This window comes from Anthonomus grandis, chromosome 2 (genome assembly GCF_022605725.1).
Source record: "Anthonomus grandis grandis chromosome 2, icAntGran1.3, whole genome shotgun sequence".
In the NCBI taxonomy this organism is placed as follows: Eukaryota; Metazoa; Arthropoda; class Insecta; order Coleoptera; family Curculionidae; genus Anthonomus; species Anthonomus grandis.
In genome coordinates, this window is record NC_065547.1 from 27049457 (window position 1) to 27070167 (window position 20711).

Consider the following 20711-nt stretch of genomic DNA (forward strand, 5'->3'; position numbering starts at 1 on the left):
TAGGAAGTTTTTTCTTGGACATAATTTAATGATTTAAATTGCACAAATGGATAAAGGTAACCTGCTAATAAAGGTATAGTTTTTTGAATAATATTACATACCCTAGCAACTCATATGCCAAAATCGTCAGCTAATATTCTATAGGTTAAATTTAGTTTTATCTTTTTGAAAGTTAAAAAAATATCTAATCTATCTAATTTACATTTTTGCGCTAGAATATTTACAATAAACAATGAATGGCTAGGAATACCTATATAAAGTTTTGGATTTCTTTCTATTAAAAACGTAGATCTTTTTCGTATTTCTTCTGAAAAGTCCATATTCTCCATATATTGCGTATTGTCAGAATCCGACATACTTAGCTGTGATAAGCTAAATGTTTACGTAGAGCCGCTAGTGGAAATAGAGATAGAATTTTTTTTTTCAGCAAACCGCATGATCTTCGAATCATTTTGCTTAAATGTACATTTTCTTTTTTTCTTCTCTTTTTCCACTGGCACCAAATCCTCTGGCATACATTGAATTCCCTTGCTGCGACTTTCCACCTTAAATAAAACTTGAATGCCGACATCTTTTTGTTTCGGTTCTGTTTCGCTTGTTACGTTATCTTCCTGCTCAACATCCTCGATTTCAGCGGAAGTCCCAGGAAGTAGTAAACTATGAATCAAAGACTGATGTTCGTTTTTTTGTAAAAACTTCGACTGTTCGCTTTATGTGCTCGACTTTTTTGGCAATCAAAAAATCTCGGTACTACTTTTGGCTTAATAAGAATATTACCTTTTTTCATAGTTTTTAAATACATATAATTTTCTGTGTCCTTTTACCTAAAAGAGGTTAAAGATATAAAATATTTTTTATTCTGCGTTATCATCGCAAACTTTAACTTACATCAAAACGATCCTCACAACAATAAACGTGTGATTTACCAGAAACAAAAACTTCTCGACGCATAGCTTTTTGCCAAACCTTCCTAGCTGTAGGATCAGAAGGCACGTTTATAAATAGTTTCTCAGGGGCATTTTTTGAGGTATTAGGACACTCAGGTACAATACAATATTTCCTCGTAGTTTTTTTGTCACTCATGGTACACCAGAAATTAAATTACAAAAAGTTACAGAACAGAAAACACCACACGAATACTCGCAACAGACTAAACAAACACGTTTTTTAATTCGATTTCCACTGTTTCTGGCCGTCTCCCGATACCGCGGTGCGGTCGCACTTTCTGCATCGTGACGTTACCCGAAGCTCCGCCCCGTTTTCGCGTGGAGCAACTTTGCTAATTTTTTTAAGGGGTTAAGAGTAGGAATAAAAATCTAAAAATTTGGGAATTTACTTTATAGGTGTTTTTCTTTCGATTTGAAAAATAAAAAAAAAATCGAGAACGGGCCCATTATTATGCTATACTTAATTTTAAAGATAATTTCATGTCTCAGCTTAGGGACTTATTTACAAAATGTCTCAAAGAATGTGTACAAGTGTAAGCTTCAGTTAAAAGTACTCGAAACTCCACTCACTTGATCTGGCTATTTCATACGCTGAGGCTTTTCATACGCTCCTCACTTCTCCAGGTGCAACTTTGAGCACACTCTCTTTGCTTATATATGAACTATTTAGCTAATTAAAATAAGCGGTTAACTATATAGCGGTGCGTAAAGCAAGTCTATATTAAAGACGAAAAAACTGCTGCTTGGTCTAAATGGATTGTGGAGTTTTTTCGGCATGCGCTAAAATAATGTTTTAAATATTTGTAATAATACCTATATCCCATAATATACCAGTACTAATCGAAACGGATAATCCATTTTACGGGGTTAAATCAATATTAATCTTAAACAGAATCCTTTATGAATATTTAGTAATTTTATTAGAGTTTTTAGTGTCATTAGTTGGTATGGACGGGACGGATAGCAAATTTTTTCATCTACATTAGGATCTGAAAACTATTTGATAAAGATCGGTTTTCCTTGGAATATTAGTTGCATAACAATTGAATAACAATCTGTTCATATAAATATAAACTGCATTTTCATATCCGATTGTAAAAGGGAATAATAGTTTAAATAATTCTATTCACTCTTTTTTAATTGCTTGATGGGGAAACAGTCCCTAATACGCTGAAGGCAGACAACACAATAGATATCCTGGATGAAATGCATGACACTGAATCACAACCCAGGGATGTGCATAGACTGTGATAACGTTTCGGTAACAGCTCTCGCAAATCGATCGATACGTTTCCCACGCGTGTTGAGTAAAGCAGCCTTAGGCTATTGAAGGTGATTTTCTTAGATATGAAGTTTGTTGATGAGTGCTTGAAACGTCGAATATTTATAAATAATGATTATATGAGGATTAATGTGAATTTAACATTATTATTTTTATTATTATTTATTTATCATTATTATTATTATTATTATTTCATTATTGATTTTAAATTTTTTTGAAATTTCAAATAAATGAGATTTACAAAATCATAAAAATACCAAATAACTACTGTGATACTGGTAACCGCAGAAATCCCAATGAGGTGATATCTAAAAATGCATATGGTAGCGCCCGGTTAACAGCATATTTTCATAATGTGGGAGTATTAAGAACTAGATTTTAACAGTTAGAGCTTTGAGTACTGAATTGTCCATTTAATATTATCGTTGTGATAGATAATAACTATATGTGATAGTAATAGATAATAAACAATTATCTGTGGAAATAAAATAAAACAATCAACATTACATTATTGCATCAGTCTATCTATCACCTAGACGCCCCTTGGGATTTTACATAAATCATTGTAAATCTGTCAGTGAATGGACTTCTCCATTCTTATTCTAGGAACAAGAGCTGCAAAGCGTGAAAACCACCCTAATCGAAAAAAACGCTGAACTAGGCCAAGCGGAGGAACAGATGCGCGAAATCCAGTCGAAAATCACTGGACAAACGGAGAAACTGGCTCAAATGAAAAAATCTGCCAAGTCGTTAGAAGAACGACTGTGGCCTGTCCAAGAAAAGATCAAAGAATGCGAGTCGAAGCGACGTCAACTGTCAACTGTTGGCGGGTTCGATCAGCAACGTTTGGCGGAACTACAGAGGAAAGTGGACAGTGCGCGGTCCGTGGTCGTTTTGAAACAAACGGAAGTGACCACTAAGACGAAGAACGCTTCTAAGTTTAAGAGGCCAGAAGAAATCAGGTATAGTAGAGAATGATGATTAAGATTTATTTAGATTTTTTTAGGTTCGTAAAGAATTTAGAAAACATGAAATAATATACGTTATAATTTAACATTTAAGGGAAAGAAAATGAAGAATAAAAAATGGTTTAATTGAATGGTCGGATATGATACCGATCCAAACGTTGAGTGAAAATTGTTGCTGAAAATGTGTCTCTGTAATAGCATAGGGGTTTTCTTGTAAAGCGGAGCTTTTCAAAGCAAAAATTTGCTTCGTCGGTAAACTTGATCTTGGAATCAAATTTACGATTTTCTATAAGTTTTTGGATATACCGTCTACAAAATTGCCTACGCGGTTCATAATCTTTAGGAAGCAGTGCCTGAATCCTTTGTATGTGAAAAAGATATAACAAAGAGTCTTTAAAATTTTCCTATATCGTTTTGTAGCAGATATTTAATTCCATACCAAATTTTTCGCGTACTTTTCGTTGGATCTTCTTCGACTGCGTGTGGGCAGCCTCCTCAACTGCCGGGTTTCGAACTGTACGAGGTCTTCTCTCGGAAGTGTTAGGCTTAAAATTGCTAAATTCAGCCAGACGACGATGAATATTTATAAATATTCTTTTATCTGGGAGAGCTCGATTAGGATACCTTTCTTCATATAGACGCCAAGCTTCCATAGCATTACCATTTGCAAGCCCATAAAGGAAATGCATCTGTGTCATTTCCAAATTAGAATAATTTGGCATTTTTTAACCGCCCAACGCCATGCACGTTTCAAGAAGAAAGAAAGATAAAATCAAACTGCCAAGAATAATAGTAAAAGGGAATGTCATAATGTTTACAATAACAAAACAACATTCGCTGGCAACGAGCAAAGCTAACTAGATTTTTTTAACACGTTTTCAAAATGCAGTTTGCGTAAATAAAACATGTTTTTGCTGATTTGTCCCAAACGGTAAATTTTACGGCAAAAGTGAAAAAAAGAAGCCTAAAAAGAGTGAAAGAAAGAGACATTTTATGTTTATAATTGATTGGTAATTAACACAAAGTCATATTCTTTTCCCAAGTCAATGACGTAGTTTTTTTTTAATTGCATTGATAATTAATCATAGCTACGCCACTGGTTACTGAAAAAAGTAAATAAACATCGAAAAAGTATGTTCCTATACCATAATATCCTAAGGCAAAATTCAGTTCAATATCTCAAACCGTCTTTGGAAAATGTATTAAAAACTGAAAATAAAATAAATCTTTAACACCCTGTATCTTAAAAACCATTTTAAGACCCAAGTTTATGACTTAACACTTAACTAGGAACTCCCCCTTAAAATTATGACATACCAATAAGTAACACCTTGTATATTTTACGACTGACTACTTACTAACTTTATTAATTCTTCCGTTGCTACCTTATTGCATGTTTTCAATCAGTTCTGACCATGTTTCCCTATCTATGATAGTGCCAATTAATTCTCCTGTGGTTCCTATTCCTATACAATGTTTCAGAGCCATGACATCCTCTTTCTGCCTAAACCCCTTCTTTGCTCTATTTTTCCTTTTATTAGAAGTTATAGCAAATGGTACCTTTCGTTGCATAACACCCAGGTGCTATTTTCCTTCGTTTTATCGTGCCCAGCAATGCGCGTTCTCTTATCATCCTCAAAATTTTCTCGTTGCTTTTTCTTCCTGTCCATGGGACTTTTAAGATTGTTTGATAGATTTTAAATGCTTCCAGTCTATTCCTTGTGATAACTTTCATGTCCAGCCTTCCAAAATATTTCGTAACAGACTATTCGTAACATTTTAGTAATAATAATATATTTATTCCCAACAAAATCTTACTTAAAAAAAAAGCAAGATGCTTAAGATAATTTGCAGGTGAAGTGCAAAATGATATATATCACTTAGGGTAGCGATTTGAAATACAAAAGTTTGAGGTCGATCAAATATCCATTATTCCCAGACATTTTTGGCCACTGTTCGCTGATACGTCAACGGTTTTAATTTTTTTTTTTGGCATTGCTGCCTACAATGTGTCACACGATGGAATCTCCCATTTGACATATCAAAGTGAGGTTAGCTAGAGGTAAGTAGGTGAGTGACAGAACTTTGTCAAATATAAAATTAAACGTCCCCCTGTATATCTAGATTGACGTGTTTTTTTTTGTATAAAAAGTTATTAGGAGTGGTTCGTTTTGAAATGAAAGCACTGTAGAAATATAATTTTCGCTAAAAGGCAGTCGCAAAACAGAAGAAATAACAGGCATTTCTTTAATAAAAACGCATGAACTTATTTCTTGAATTTTTGCAAGTTATTTATTGAGGGTTGTAAAACAAACAAATTAAAAGCCTTGATACAGGGTACAGGATTTTTCCGTATTTTACAGAGTTTAGAGTTTTTTTTCGATATAAACATGTATGCTAAAATGGCCCCCCTCAAAGCTTTTTTTTTGTTTGAAGAAAATCGATTATTTGAAACCTGACTAGTTATGAGTGAGATTTCCTGAAGATTTTCTAGTATCAGTTTTTTGGATGCTCTTTTTATTTTCTGTTACTCGGGTCTTCCACTGCATGAAACCTTAAAACCTGACCATAGTGATCTGAGATATGAGTAGTATAAGTTTGACACTGTAGAACTTCTCTTAGGGTACCAAAATTATTATTAATGCATGTACCAGAAGTGGGACTCTTGTCATCTCATTTTTTCTGTTGTGATAAGTTCTGGAATTTTTATATCATTTTAAAATACATAGAATATATAAGTAATATTAGTTAACACTAGCTGACATACAAAAAAATCCACAATGTTTTGTTATTGTTATTACATCGGCCTGTATCTGCTGAAACCCTTCTAGGTTTTTGATAAATATATTCTGTACCCCACCTCGAGACTCAGTTTTTCCACAGTAGCAGACCAACTTGTATCCTTGCAAGTGTCGTTTCTTTATGACCTTATTGTTTAGCCAGTGGTCAGAGACACAAGAAATATTTGGATTCACCTCATTCCGTAGAACATCCAGCTCAAGAATTTTATTACGTATGCTTCTACAGTTTAGATGGAATTCATCGGCAACTTTTTGGGCTACTAACATTTCTTTCATTGATTTTTTGTGATACCTTTGTTGCTGCTTTTTAAAACATTTCTTCCAAGTGTGAAATCAAATCGTTGAAACTTAACTCCCGAAGGCCAGACATTTTCCCCATGTGGTACTTCTACCATAAAGCATAATGGTTGGCTGTTTTATGAATCTTATTCTGAGATTAAGGTCAAAGACACAGTTCGACGTTTTTGAATCTGATTCATGCGAGTCAAAAACTTTCTTACTACAAATTAGATTTAATAGAGTTTACCAAGAGAGGGAGCAAGGTCTAGTAACATTTGGGTTTAAATGTTTTGAAAGTGAATATTGTTAATTTTATTTAAACTAGAGGGTGTCATTGAAATGTTGTAAACAAATCGCGCTGTGATATTACTTCTAAAAATAGTAAAAAAAGTTCCTATAAGTATAGGGCGGAAAATGCATATTAGGGCAGTTAGGGGTACTAAAAGGTTGACTTTAAAAAAAGGGTTCTTTGACACTGTAGGCTTAACAAACGATAAAAATTAATAATTTTAAAAACATATAAAATGTTGATAAAAAATCCTATTATAGATTTTTGGGGCTGAAAAAATATTTGGAAAATCGGAAAGGCTAGTTTTTGCAAGGCTAAGGTTATATTGTAAATAGCTTTTTTGAAGTTATTTTTTTCGCAACCTGGCTTCATTTTTTGAATACTAAATAGTTTTTCCTACAAAAAAGGTGCCCTTGTAGCACACCGCCCAGAGCGAGTTTTTTCGAGAATATTGAAGGTAAAGAGTGAAACCAGAAGGGTTAATTAACATAAACTTATGAAAGTTATGACGTTTTAAAAGTAGTTATTAAATAAATAATTAAAAAATCAAAATTTCATGATTTTTTTCAAAAATATCAAGATTTCTTATTAAATAAAGATTTCTCGATTCATTGAAGGTGTTATCACTTTATTTATTTTGAATGTACGCAAAAAATAAATCCGGTTCAGAAGTATTTTTGTCAGTAACAACAACAATAAGTTGAAGTGTGCGTGAATGTAAAATTTGACAAATTATGGAATACACTGTGCGTGAACTGACAGATACGCACTTTATTTATGGAAAAGCGAACGGAAATGTTCTTTTGGCTAAACGCTTGTATGGCCAAAAATATACAAATTGCAGGGCACCTTCTCATCGGATATTTGCGAGAATTCATCAGCGCCTAAAAGACACGACAGGCAGACAAGGTTTATTTGAACCCAGAAACAAAGACCGTAGACGTAATTTGACGGTATGTACGCATGATGTTGAGGAGTGCATTTTAGTTCATATAGAGGAAGATCTGTAAGAAGAATTGCAGCGTGAGAAAACGTGTCTGGCCGTTCTGTGTCGAGGATTATTTATTCTACGAGTGTCGAGGGTATTTTATTTACTCAATTCCTGTATCCATATCACATCCAAAGGGTACAAGCTCTTGCTCTGGCAGACTATCCTGTTCGAGTCATCTTCTGTCGTTTGGTTATTAAAAAAACTGGTAAAAGAACCCTTTTTTAGCAATTTTTTTATGAATGGATAATACACCTCACTGGTCCGATGAAATTGGACTCATGCTATTGTGGAAAGTCGACACCAAATTCGATTCACAATTAACGAAGGGAATTCTTGGCGATAGACTTATTGGACCATTTTTTCTACCCCTGAGGTTATTTTTACACCTTTCGAAAAGTCACTTATTTCTTATAATCATAAACATTTTATACTAAATGGCCAACGTTACCTTAATTTTCTAAAACATGATCTACTAGCATTTTAGGACAAAGTTCCTATAGCACACAGGCACATAATAGTGCACCAGCTCAGTTTTTGCTAGCGGTGATGAATCATTTGAATCGAGTTTTTGAGAGGCGTTGGGTAGGAGATGGTGGTTCACAAGCTTGGTCAGCAAAATCATCAGATAGTCTACTAGACTTCCACTTGAAAACGTTGGTTTACTCAGGGCCGATTAATAGTAAAGAGCATCTACGGCAACGCCTTATTGACTGTCCGCAAGGTATTTCACTGATATTCCACAGGGTACGCAAATCGTGATTTTTTTTTAAGTTTTTTAAAGCAATAAGATTTTTTTAACCTTGTTAGTTTTTGAACTTTGATTTTTCGCCATAACTTTCATAGGTTTACGTTGATTAACCAGTTAGCAACCCATCAGAAAAAACTCCTTACCCTCAATTTTCTTGAAAACCATCGCTCTGGGCGGTGGGCCAACGAGAGTACCTTTTTGGAGGGAAAAGTATTTAGTTTCTAAAAAATTAATCCACGTGGTGAAAAAAATAACCTCAAAAAAGTTATTCACGAAACAATCCCCTACCGTTGCAAAAACTACCATTTCCGATTTTAGAAATATTATTATATTATATATATAGAAATATTATCTTACCGCAAATTGCTTGGCCAAAAATAGAACGATTTAGGCTAATGTGCCTATTAAATAGTAATGAAATAAAGTCACAGGTTTCAAATTTATTAAATTAAAGTCAGAGGATTACACGTCTTTCGTCCATACTAGGCATCATCAGATCCACTTGTGTATTCACTAATAAAAAGAACGAAAAAAGAAGCAGAGAACAACACTACATGATCAAAGGTAGAAATTATGTTCATTTGCAATATATAGGGACATAAATTATTATTTTTAGTTGCCAGCTTTTTCTAAAGTATATTACTATTAAGACGAGATCCATCAGATCAGCATGTCTTTCAGCAGGTGAAAAAAGTATAAATAGACGAAATAAACTTTGATTCTCTAGGACTAGAACTTCTTTGTTTTTTATTCAAGACAATTGAAATTCTTAATTTTATGCATTTTGCGTAAAAGCTAATTTTTTGACAGTCAGTTATTTTCTACTATTTTTGGTTTAAAGAGAAAATGTCTAATTTTAATTAGGAATTAGGATTCCTGTTATATTTTTATACATTTCGATACAAAATGATACTTATTCTAAAGCAATGATACCTAACTTAACATAAAAAGTTTTAACAGTTAATTTTTTTAACGCATAACGTCAAAAAAATTAACTGGTAAAACATTTTTAACTTATACGCTGCAGCTTTTATTAGAATCCGCCAACAAATAACTGCAGAGAAAGAAAATAACAAAATTTGAAATGTTTAATTTGACCAAATTTAACATTTTTAACTTATTCATAGCGCTCTTTTCCAAAATTAAAAATTAAATTTTTTTATGGTATGTTTAAAATTAGAAAATTTTAAATAAAACATAGTCAATTTACCATTAGATGAGTAGTGATAGAAATCAAGTAAATACGCCAAAAAAATGAACACTTATGTTACAGAATATTCTCGTTTTCTTTTTAACACCTCTTAAAAAAGAACACACGTCAATCTTGATATAGAGGGTTGACGTTTAATTTTATATTTGACAAAGTTCTCTCAATTACATCCTCACCTCCAGCTAACCTCACGAGTCAGGGTGTATAAAGGTGCTTAAAAAAACAATTTAATCGGTTCACGGAATTTATTTTATTAAGTGATCAAAATCTGCTCTGTCATTCGCGAGAGAATATTAAGGTCTGTTTTAAAATTCCTCACGAACATTGGCAAGTGTTTGTCCGCTAATATCTCTATATTTGCGAGTTATTCGCTCCTTTAAATCATTAATATTTTCAGGTGGTCTTTTACAGACTTTGTTTTTTAAATACCCCCAAAGGAAAAAATCTAGTTGTGTAACCGTGCGGGCCATTCAATTCCCCCATGGCTGCCAATCCACATCCCTGGAAACTGTTTATTAAGCATTAAGCTACTCTTCAACTGTCAAAGCGTAGTGCAAGGGATCTTGTTGTAAATACAAATTGTTTTATCAAATGATATCCACTTGGTTTTTCCACAGATTGGATGATTCAAGGATATATTGTATTTTCAAAAAATTGGACTATTTGGACTTAATGAACAGTTTATTACTATACATTTTTACTAGTAAATCGTTTCAACTCGTATCCATTTTTTTTGGCGAAGTAAAATGGAAAAGTGTTTGCCATTTAAAATAATGTGTGACAGTATGAGAGTAACCATTCGGCCTACTAAAGTTTAAGTTGATAAAATGTCTTTTATTACTACACATTTTTTTTGGGCACTGTTGAATAACCATTTTACATGCTGCTTACAACGATGTGTCACACGATGGAGGTTCCCATATGACATATCAAAGTGAGGTTAACTGGAGGTGAGGTGTTTGACAGAGTTTAGCAATTTTTGAAGTTTGAAATATTACGTTGAAATATAAATACGCTGACTCATCACAGTGGAAATTTAAAATGAGTATATTTTCTCCACAAGCTGAGATCTCGAGTCTGTTTGTTTGTCCAGTTGCATTTCTGACGATATTCGATTCTCACGATATTTGTATACGTAGCAAGAAAGAGATAAGTCCTTTTAAAAAGATATTAAGTCTTTTGAAAAAATACAAAACATAAACATGAATATCCTTCTCTGATTCAACTTATTATTAAGTTTGTAAGTTGATAAACAAAAATATAAAAATCCTATAATTCTTTTAGGTAATAATTCCTATAATTCTTTTAGGTAACGTGAATTATATTTTGGAATCGAACATATTTTGAACAAGTTTGAGATCTTTTTTTTTTCTTAAATGGAACCTCTTGTATATTTTTGCATTTTCAAATTCACCGAATAATTTTGTACGTGTTTTATAAATAATATCCTTTACCTATCTTCAACTGTTAATGAAATAATTATGTTTAAATATTAATTATAATACCTTATTGCAACAGAAATTAATAAATTATATTGCATATTCTTAAAATGTATTTTATCAAATGCTGGAAGTGACTGCCATTAAGATAATTTTAAACCAATTATAATAATTTATGTATATAGTACATTCACGATGAAAAGACCAAATTCATTTAAAATTCAGGTATTTTTTCTTTCTTTTATTTTTCGGATACGTCGATTTGCATTTTCGCTTGCGCGTTTTTTACAATAAAAATTTTCTATACAGGGTACCTCAAGTAGAAACTATGGCGTCAACATTAATATTTTTAAATGGAATACCCTGTATGACATATTACAATTCTACGATATACCCTGAATACTTTTTGCATAGCACACCATAAAAGTCAGCGGTTTTGGAAATTTGACGTAATAGACTAGTGAAACATACTACTACATTAAAAAATAAAACTTTATACAATATTTATTTCAACTGATGTTCAATTTTTTGTCATTTCAATGCATTTTTGATCCATTAGTCTAATTTCTTGTTAAATTTAAAATATCCCTCATTTTTTCAAAAATTTTGATTTCAAATATCCCTATAAAAAAATCTAATGGAGTTACATCGGGTGGCCACCATTTGATAGAGAAAGTTGCCCACATATTAAATTTATGAGGGCACTGTGTATGATATTGTTGGGTCAAATGAGGACTTTCGGTTGCCTAATATCTGCAATTTTTCCTGTTAACATGTTAACTTGAGACCCCTGTAACCAAAATTTTCATTGCAAAGGACGTATTGAATCAAATGGACAACAAATTAAATACAAAATCGTTTATTTGCCAAAAGAAAAAAAAAGAATACACTTTATGAAAAAAGGCAGCATAACAAAAAGGACGGTTCATCGATTATAAAAAAAACCGCCTCACATGCTCCTTATATTAAGGAATGCATATGTAAACTATCCTATACATAACAAACAAAACAGTATTTCTAAATAATCATTAGTATTTAGTCTATGAAAGAATTTAAAACGAGCAGTAGTCGATATTCGATATCTTTTATTCTGATTGACCAATTTTTTTGTGAGAAAAATATTATTTTTAGAGCATAATTAAAAAAAAAATTAATCTAAAATCTTGCAAATAACTTATTGCCAGAAGAAAATTCTAAATAAGTCAATTTACGAGTAATAAATACAATGAAAAATCAAGCTACGTTAATAAATGAGTCGCCGTATAAATTTCTTCATATTTAAGCCAATAATATTCCTTATTTTGACGGTAATCCTTAATTACCATAAAGAATTATACCTAATATTCTATGAAAGAAATGAACCAATAACTAAACCTAACTGTACCTAACTCTAACTGAACCAATAAAATATCACAGATATATGAGATTTACATATTTAACTAATTAAAAAAAAAAGAAATTAGTAGTTTGTTTAGTTTGCCTTCATTAAGAAAAAAAAATCATCAAACCGAACACATAGACTTTTATGGGATCCGACCTCTTCCTTTAATATTGCGGCACACCTATCTAATACACATTACCTATAGCCGTAATGAAATATCAAATATTAGCGGAAGATTTTAAAAATATAGTCCTATTTTCTGTTTAAATTACTTGTTCAAAGCTACATTATTGTCACAGTATAGACCTCTTTGATTACTTCTTAGTTTTTCGTTGTTACTCTACGTTCTTCTATAGTTTCCATTTGTATTAATACAGAAATAGTTTATAGGTAAACATAAAAGATTTAACAAAACCTAATTTTGTTTTACAAAATGGCAATATTTGATCTGGCAACATCGTTGGATCTCGCGTTATGCAGTGACTTTAATGATATACAAGGTCGGATCTCGAGTTTCACCATATATTTAGTGGATCTCGGGTTGATATAGATACCTGGTATATATAAAAGGGTTGAAAAAATCTACCCCTCTAATGATCCCAATTATTGAACCACTTTCTTAAATATACTAACAAATTTTTGCTTTATATATATATATATATATATATATATATATAGTTCTTCAAAACAGCCTCTAATAAACATTTATGTTTATATAATTTTAGAATGTAGTAACTAGTCTCCGTCCGTTTTTACCAATTTGAACTTAATTTCTACCCTTGACTTGTATCTTGTTCTTTTTTCGTTCTTTTTATTAGTGAATAGACAAGTGGATCTGATGATGCCTAGTATGGGTGAAACACGTGTAATCCCCTGACTTTAATTTAATAAATTTGAGACCTGTGACTTACAGTTTATTTCATTACTATTTAATGTAAGCCGGTCTCTTTGAGAAAAGATGGACTATTTCTTGGAATAACGTACCTATATCAAAGTTGCTTCACTTGGGCGTTAGAGAGTGCCAACGTTTTAAAATTAAAATGTTTTTAAGTAGGGTAAATTTGAAGTGTAGTATAACTACATAAATTGACATAGTTTTACATAGACGCTTCTTGGATTTATTCTCTTGTATTCACTATTTTTTGTTGTTTACTTAAGTTGCTTCTTAGATATTAGTTATCTTAATTTCTAAGCTTTTTTGCCTCTTGGAAAAGGCTCGTCCGAAATAAGCACTAATGTCTAAGCGCATTAATTTTGCGTCGAACGAAAATTTTAAAACAGACGAAAAAGTTTGCAAATTAAATCAGCTATTAGCTGAGAAGCAATTTAAGTCATTTATACAGGGTGTAATTACAACAATTTTTTTATTATAAAAATTATCTATGTCAAAAAACGTCAATTTATGTAGTTGTTCTACACTCCAAATTTACGATAATGAAAAAAAAACAATTATAATTTTTAAACTTTGACACCCTTTAGCGAACAAACGAAGCACCTTTGGTATGGGCAAGTTGGCCTAACTCATTATATTTCTGATTAAGGAATTTGCGGTTAAGCTTTGTATACCCATTTCGCGGATCTAAGGAATGAAAAAAAAATTAAAATCATGAATTATTTAAACCTGGAAAAGATCAAAAACAATGGTTTTTTCAAACAAAATAAGTTTTGTTTTTACTGTACCTCTTAAAATAAAAAACTTACATAGGAACGTAATTCCAGAAACATTCCCGAAATAAATACTGAAGTACAGGAAATCACGAGGGCGATAGCCCGTATGGAAAATGAAAACGAGGATATCGAAGTAGTCAGCGCCCGACACAGGCAGCTAATTGAAAAATATAAATCGGTAAGATCTTAATTTTCAAGAAAATATTCTTATAAACAAATTTATCAATTTATAGGTAGCGGATATAATGAAAATGTTGTACAAAGACAGAGAAGAGCTAGATAAAGCCGTGGACCGAAGAAAAAAACATTATAAACTTACAGAAAACTATTTTGTTACTTTCATGAAACATTCCTTTAAGAAAATATTAGAATTTAGGGGTTTTAAGGTGTTATGTTAGTAAAACTTTTAGCTTTATATATTAACAAGATTGTTAAACCATTTTAGGGCTCAATAGAAATAAATATGGACCTTAAAAAGCTAGATTTAGTAGTTATTCCGCAACAAGGCTCTCAGGGATTGACCACTACATCGAATTTGTCAGGGGGCGAAAGGTCGTTTTCTACGGTGGCCTTTTTATATGCCTTGTGGCAATGTATGGACTTTCCGTTTTATTTTCTGGACGAATTTGATGTATATATGGTAAAAACTATTTAACATTGTTTTATTTTAATTTTTATTATAAATTTACACATTTTTAGGATAAATTAAACCGTACCAAAGTGATAGACATCTTACTGCACCACGCCAATTCCAAGCCAGACTTGCAATTTGTGTTTTTGACGCCGCAAGATGTTTCGTTTGTGAAACAAAATGTTTCGATTCTTAGGTAAGTTTCATTTATTTAAAAAATTATAATTTAAACGTAATTTTAATAATTGAAATCTTACAACTATAACAAGAATATTTAGCGCTTTCGGCCGTAGGCCATTAGCAGAGTTATAACTAAAGCGCGGATTTATAGAAATAATGTCATACGTAATTTCTGATGGCTAAGCTAATTTGAACATACATACATATGAATTACAAGAAATTAAGCCCTTTGGTAACTTTTTTTTCGTGCCATTTTGCCTTTTTTTAGTTTTTATGCATATTTTTTATTTGTGCTTATTTTCATGCATATTTGGAGCAGAAGTGATATATTTATTATATGATGCATATTTTGTACTTCATGTGCCAACATTTTTTTCCTGATAAATAATCTGATATCTTATTTTAATAACAGGGAAATATTAAGCAACAAATCCCCATCACAAAGCTTATTTTCCTTCCTTAATAATTGCCCAACGCACGCAAATATTTAGTAGAGCCTGCTATCCTTCTGCGGCCATTACGTCGCATCGTATCGCGCGTTCTGTTTTCGATCAGTTCGAGAATCCCTGAAGGAGAGGCCAATCAAGAATTTCATAGTTTATATTTTGTTAGTCAGGTCAGTGCGTGTAAATATTATTTATCGTGTAGGAGTTTCATTCGTATTGCGAATTTACTTGCCGACGTAAGATATTAAATCGCGGAATTAGCTTTTAAAGTGAATTATTTATTAATATTTAACAAAAATAATGCCAAAAGTAAAACAAACTGTGAAGGAAAACAATAAATTGTTTTGCAAAGCTTCTATAAAAAAGTTTTTTATTTATTTTGTGTTTTTAAAAAACAGCTCATAAAAGATGATTTTTGCAGATAAAATGCGAAAAAAAATATAATATACAGCAGCATTTAAAAACTACAGAGAAAATTTGATAAAAATTAAAGATAAATCAACTCAACAACAAACTTTATTGGAATTAATGGCCAGCTCATCTACACAGGATGAGCAAAAACAATTTTATTTTGGTTTCTGTAAAGTTCTGGTTTCCTGCAATATTCCACTTTATAAATTAAATAGTCAAATATTCAGTTCCTTTCTGCAGAAATACACTGGTAGACATATTCCAGCCGAATCAACTTTGTGCAAAAACTATATTGATCTAGTTTACAATAATATAATACAAGAAATTAAAACAAAAATAGGATGCAACGACATATGGTTTTGCGTAGATGAAACGACGGATTCATGTGGTCGATACATGGCTCATTTAATGATTGGAATATTGAGCGAAGATAGCTCAAGTAATGCTTTTTTAATTAGCTCAAAGCAGCTGGACAAAACAAATAATAATACAATTACTAGTTCTGTAATTACTGTTCCTAGTGAAAAAATATTACTAATGCAGCTGCATACATGGTAAAGGCATATTCTACTTTAAAAGTTTTGTATCAACATTTAGTTTATTGGATTGAATCTGGTAGCTGAAACTATTCGTACCCAGTTCCCTTTGGTAAATACAGGAAAAAAGATTTTTGTAAAAGCACCATTAAGAGCTCAATTATTTCGAGAAAGGATGCCATGTATACCACTACCCCCTGAACCCATTATTACAAGAAGGGGTACTTGGCTGGACGCTGCTTACTATTATGTTAACCATTTCAATTTCCAAGGAAATCGTATTAGATCTTTCTGAATCCTCCTCCGAATCAATTTTAAAGTGCCAAAAGATAGTCAAAATTGAAGAACTTAAGCAGAATTTGTCGTTTATTAACACAAACTATAACTTTGTAAACAAGGCCATCACGCAACTTGAAGAAAAGGGCCTTGCTCTAGTCGAATCTATGGAAATAATTGAAAATTTTAAAAATGATTGCCTAAAAGTACATGGTGGACCTGGAAAAATAATTTATAATAAGCTTAATGAAGTTAAAAATAAAGTTACAGGGTATGAAATTTCAAAAAATTTCAAATGTGATTAAAGGAGATTTTGTTGAAGACCTTGCTATATCTGATGCTGCTTTAATTCCGAAATTTAAAGTATGCTCCAATTACCAGCGTAGATGTTGAATGAAGTTTCTCCCATTTAAAACATGTTTTGAGTGATAGAAGAATGGGATTTTCAGTGGATAATTTAGAAAAACATTTAATTATTGCATCATTCAAGCATGAATAATATGAGCTTATTTTTTTTTGTAAAAAAAGATCATTATTAATGATGCGTTAGTTTATATTATCAAAGTTAAATAAAAACTACCGAAAATTTTTATTCTCTTATTTTTTGCCTAGTACATATTTCAGTTTTAGAAGTATTTCATATTGTATTCCTATAGTCCATTTTTTAGTTTTTATGCCATTTTTTATGCTTATTTTAGGAATTTTTCATGCCTGTTTAAATGCTTATTTTTAATATTTTTATGCTTATAAATCCGCGTTTTAGTTATGACTCTACAAGAAATGTGTACAAGGTACAATCATTGAAGTTAAAATTCCAGAATGAAGATGTATTCCAGAAACGGCATTATTTTCAATAATACATAGAGTTTTATAAATAAGAAATTATAAAACAAAATAACAGAATATCAAATGAAAAAATAAATTCTAAAAAACGAAAACAAAGAAAAAATCGTAGACCATCGTTATATGGCTTTTGCTGAAAATTTATGTACCAACCAAGAGGTATGTACTTCAAGTACTAAACATTAAAATGCGAATGTTTAGCTAACAGTGTTTATATTTATTAACAAAAAATAGTGGTAACTATTGAGTAGGTTGGAAGAAAGTCCTGATTCATATGGATATTTCTTTTTTCTAAAAATATCAGTTTAGTAAAATAAACTGAAATATAAAAGAGCATTAATACGAAATGTTATTAGCATAAATCATCGTATTAGCTACAGGATCAATAAAGATAATAAGATAAAACATTTTTATATATTGGGTTATTGCTATTACTACTATAAGTGATTACAGTAAATGATAAATTTAAGCATTCAGATTTGGTATCCCTTCATTTCTAACTTCTCCAAGATAAGCTCCTCTTCTCTATGGTTACCGTTTTTAAATTTATGAATAATTATGAACTGTTTTTATCTGGAATAGAAAAACTGTGTCCATTAAGCTGTATATGTAAACCAAAAGGAGATTTGTTAGGTTGATGTTCTCTTATTCCGGTTCGAGTTTATTTACTGTTTTCCAATATAGGTGGATGCACAGTCAGGGCAGATAGGGTGTTATACTCCACTAAGATCGATATGGTTTTTTTTTTGTTGGATATTAACTAAATGCATGTCAAGTGTATTATGAGATTTAAAAGAAATGTTGATGTTTGGTATACCTTCTAATAATAGAGCATTCAAGGTGATTTAAAAAAATCAGCTCGTAAAGAAGAAATAGTGTTATCAATTGTTAAGTCCATTGTTTGCGGATAAAAAGTATTATTAAAAATGAAGAATGGGAAAATGAATCTTGGGAAAGAAAAAATTGATGAAATATAAGTTTTCTCTTGTTTATATGTGAAAGTAACTGAGATACTATGAGCATTGTTTCTTGCCGAAGAACTGCTGTAAATAAGTTTGAACCATTGAATAAAACTAAAAGGTCGTATTTGGAAATGATCGTAAGTTTTAGCCTGTCAATCAACTCTTTCGAATTTTTAATTTTTATATGGTAGATTTGGCAAAAATCCTTTTTCCTCCTTATTGATGAAACCAACGAATGGTCGAATAGGGCAATTGGCTGCATGCATATTGGGTAGAGAAGGGTTGGAAAGAATTCTGCTATTTGGGTATTGTTTAGGCTTCGATATAAATAAATACCATTTTGTGAAAAGTGTTTTAAGTTACTGTGTGTAAGTTATTTTAATATTACTGTATATATAATATTACTGTAATCTGGGTTGGAAACTACTAAATTACTATTTTTTATTTTTTAAATTAGATAAGACCCTATTCCTATTAGAGTTGACTAGGTATTAAAATCATTCGTAATTCGATCAATAATCGAGTCTACTTCAGCGGAAAAATTACGCACGATTTCTTTGCAATATTCTTAGCAACACGAAACATCCATAAACCAATAACTCTATTTCTTCTAGAAGAAAATTACAATTAGATAAATGAAATACCCTGATGAAAAAAAAAAGTTAAGACGATTTAAGTCTTTTTATATTTGCTTCTACTTAAGTAAATTATGATTTTTTTTATCTTTCTATTTTAGAAAACAGCCAAATTATTCATAAATTTAAAAACAGTAACTATAGGGAATTTACTTATCTGAATAGTTAGAAATCGGAAGGGAACTAACACAAAATTGTGAATTCTTAAATTTAATCATTTACATCAGCAATAGATGATTGCATCTCTTAACATTTTTATTGATCCTGCGACTGAGACGGAACATAACATTTTACATATATTAATCTCCTTTTACATTTTAGTTTGTTTTTCTAATTTTATTCACAAAAAATATTTATTTAAGAAGAAAGAATAGTGTGTCAAGATTCTATAGTTTTAAAGTGTCATCATAATAATGAATTAAATTGAGCGCACTAATCAGGACATACTTCTAACCAGCCCAATCTTTACTACCATTTTTTTATTAATACATGTAAACACTGTTAAAAACTACATTCGCATCTTAGTACTTAGAGGGTGAAGTACCTCTTGGTGCATATATTTTCACAAAAGCCATTTATGTGAGCATGGTCTACGATTTTTCTTTGTTTTCGGTTTAGTCGTTTTGACAAGTAAGCAATCTGTTATTTTGTTTTATAATTTCTGTATACAGGGTTTTTCGGGAGGAAAGGGAAATATTTTGGGAACATGTTCAGAAGGTCAAAATAATATAAATTAACCCATATGTTTTAATCCTATTCTCAACCGTTTCTGAAATAATCGGTTCTGAAATTTTTTGTGAGATTTTCTATTTTAAAAGCAACACAAACAAATACTAGTAAAAAAAACAAAATTCCACTAATTTAAAATATTTTCGAAAATACCTCCACCAACTTCAAGACAAGCTGCAGCACGTTTGTTAAGCGCTCGTGTTGCACGTTTAATTGCTTGGGGATTATGTTTAATAATATTTGAAGCATTCAAAATTTGATTGTGGAGTTTATCTACGGTTTCTACTGGTGTTTCGTACACTAGAGATTTTATCCACCCATCCAATAATCCAGTGGATTAAAGTCTGGTGACCTCGGTGGCCAAACTTGAGGTCCTCCTCTGCCAATCCAACGATCAGGAAAACGATTGTCTATGAAATTACGCACTCGGCGACTAAAATGAGGCGTCGCTCCATCGTGTTGAAAATACATTCGGTGTTTGGAACAATTAGCGGAACATCGTCCAACATCTGTATTAAATGGTCTTCCAAAAAGTATGAATATCCTTCTCCAGTAAGACGCTCATCTAATACAAAAGGACCAAACAACTGGTCGTTCAGCATTCCACACCCCACGTTAACACTGAATCGATGTTGAAAGTTTCGTTCAAACGTGGCATGAGGATTTTCATCTGACCACCGATGTTCATTGTGTCGGTTATTAATTCCATTACATTTTTAAAGTATTTATCTAGGCCTCGATTTTGTTGGATCCATTCGCAAAATTGAACCCTTAAGCCATAATCACCCTCTTAAAGATGTTGAACCGGTTGAATATGGAAAGGCTTAAAACCGTTTTTTCTAAGTGTATTCCAAACGTCCACATGTGGTGCTAATCGAAGTTCTTTTGTAATCCGCCTTGTACTAACACCCGGGTTCTCTTCAGCCATATCCAGAACATTTTCTTCAGTTTCCACATTTAATACCGCCTCTCGTTCAAAATTAATTCTTACGCTTGGAAATATTCCTGTTTCCTGAGCATTTACAAAAACTGTCTGAAAAACTGTTCGATTAGGAATTC

At 31.6% G+C, this 20711-nt stretch overlaps 3 protein-coding genes across 7 annotated transcripts in view; all 3 read left to right on the forward strand.

Annotated features, from left to right (window-relative positions):
• The window catches only part of LOC126747854 (proteasomal ubiquitin receptor ADRM1 homolog), a 421821-nt gene that overhangs the window by 220440 nt on the left and 180670 nt on the right, over positions 1–20711 (forward strand). The window lies entirely within an intron of this gene.
• LOC126747911 (ER membrane protein complex subunit 7 homolog) overlaps positions 1–20711 on the forward strand; it is a 325016-nt gene that overhangs the window by 109384 nt on the left and 194921 nt on the right. The window lies entirely within an intron of this gene.
• The window catches only part of LOC126747800 (structural maintenance of chromosomes protein 6), an 83812-nt gene that overhangs the window by 57666 nt on the left and 5435 nt on the right, over positions 1–20711 (forward strand). For both annotated transcript variants that reach the window (XM_050456624.1, XM_050456635.1), the window contains exons 10-14: positions 2836–3191; positions 14055–14181; positions 14237–14389; positions 14449–14643; positions 14703–14830. In XM_050456624.1, the coding sequence (XP_050312581.1) occupies positions 2836–3191; positions 14055–14181; positions 14237–14389; positions 14449–14643; positions 14703–14830 (959 nt within the window). The remainder of the gene's footprint in view (positions 1–2835; positions 3192–14054; positions 14182–14236; positions 14390–14448; positions 14644–14702; positions 14831–20711) is intronic.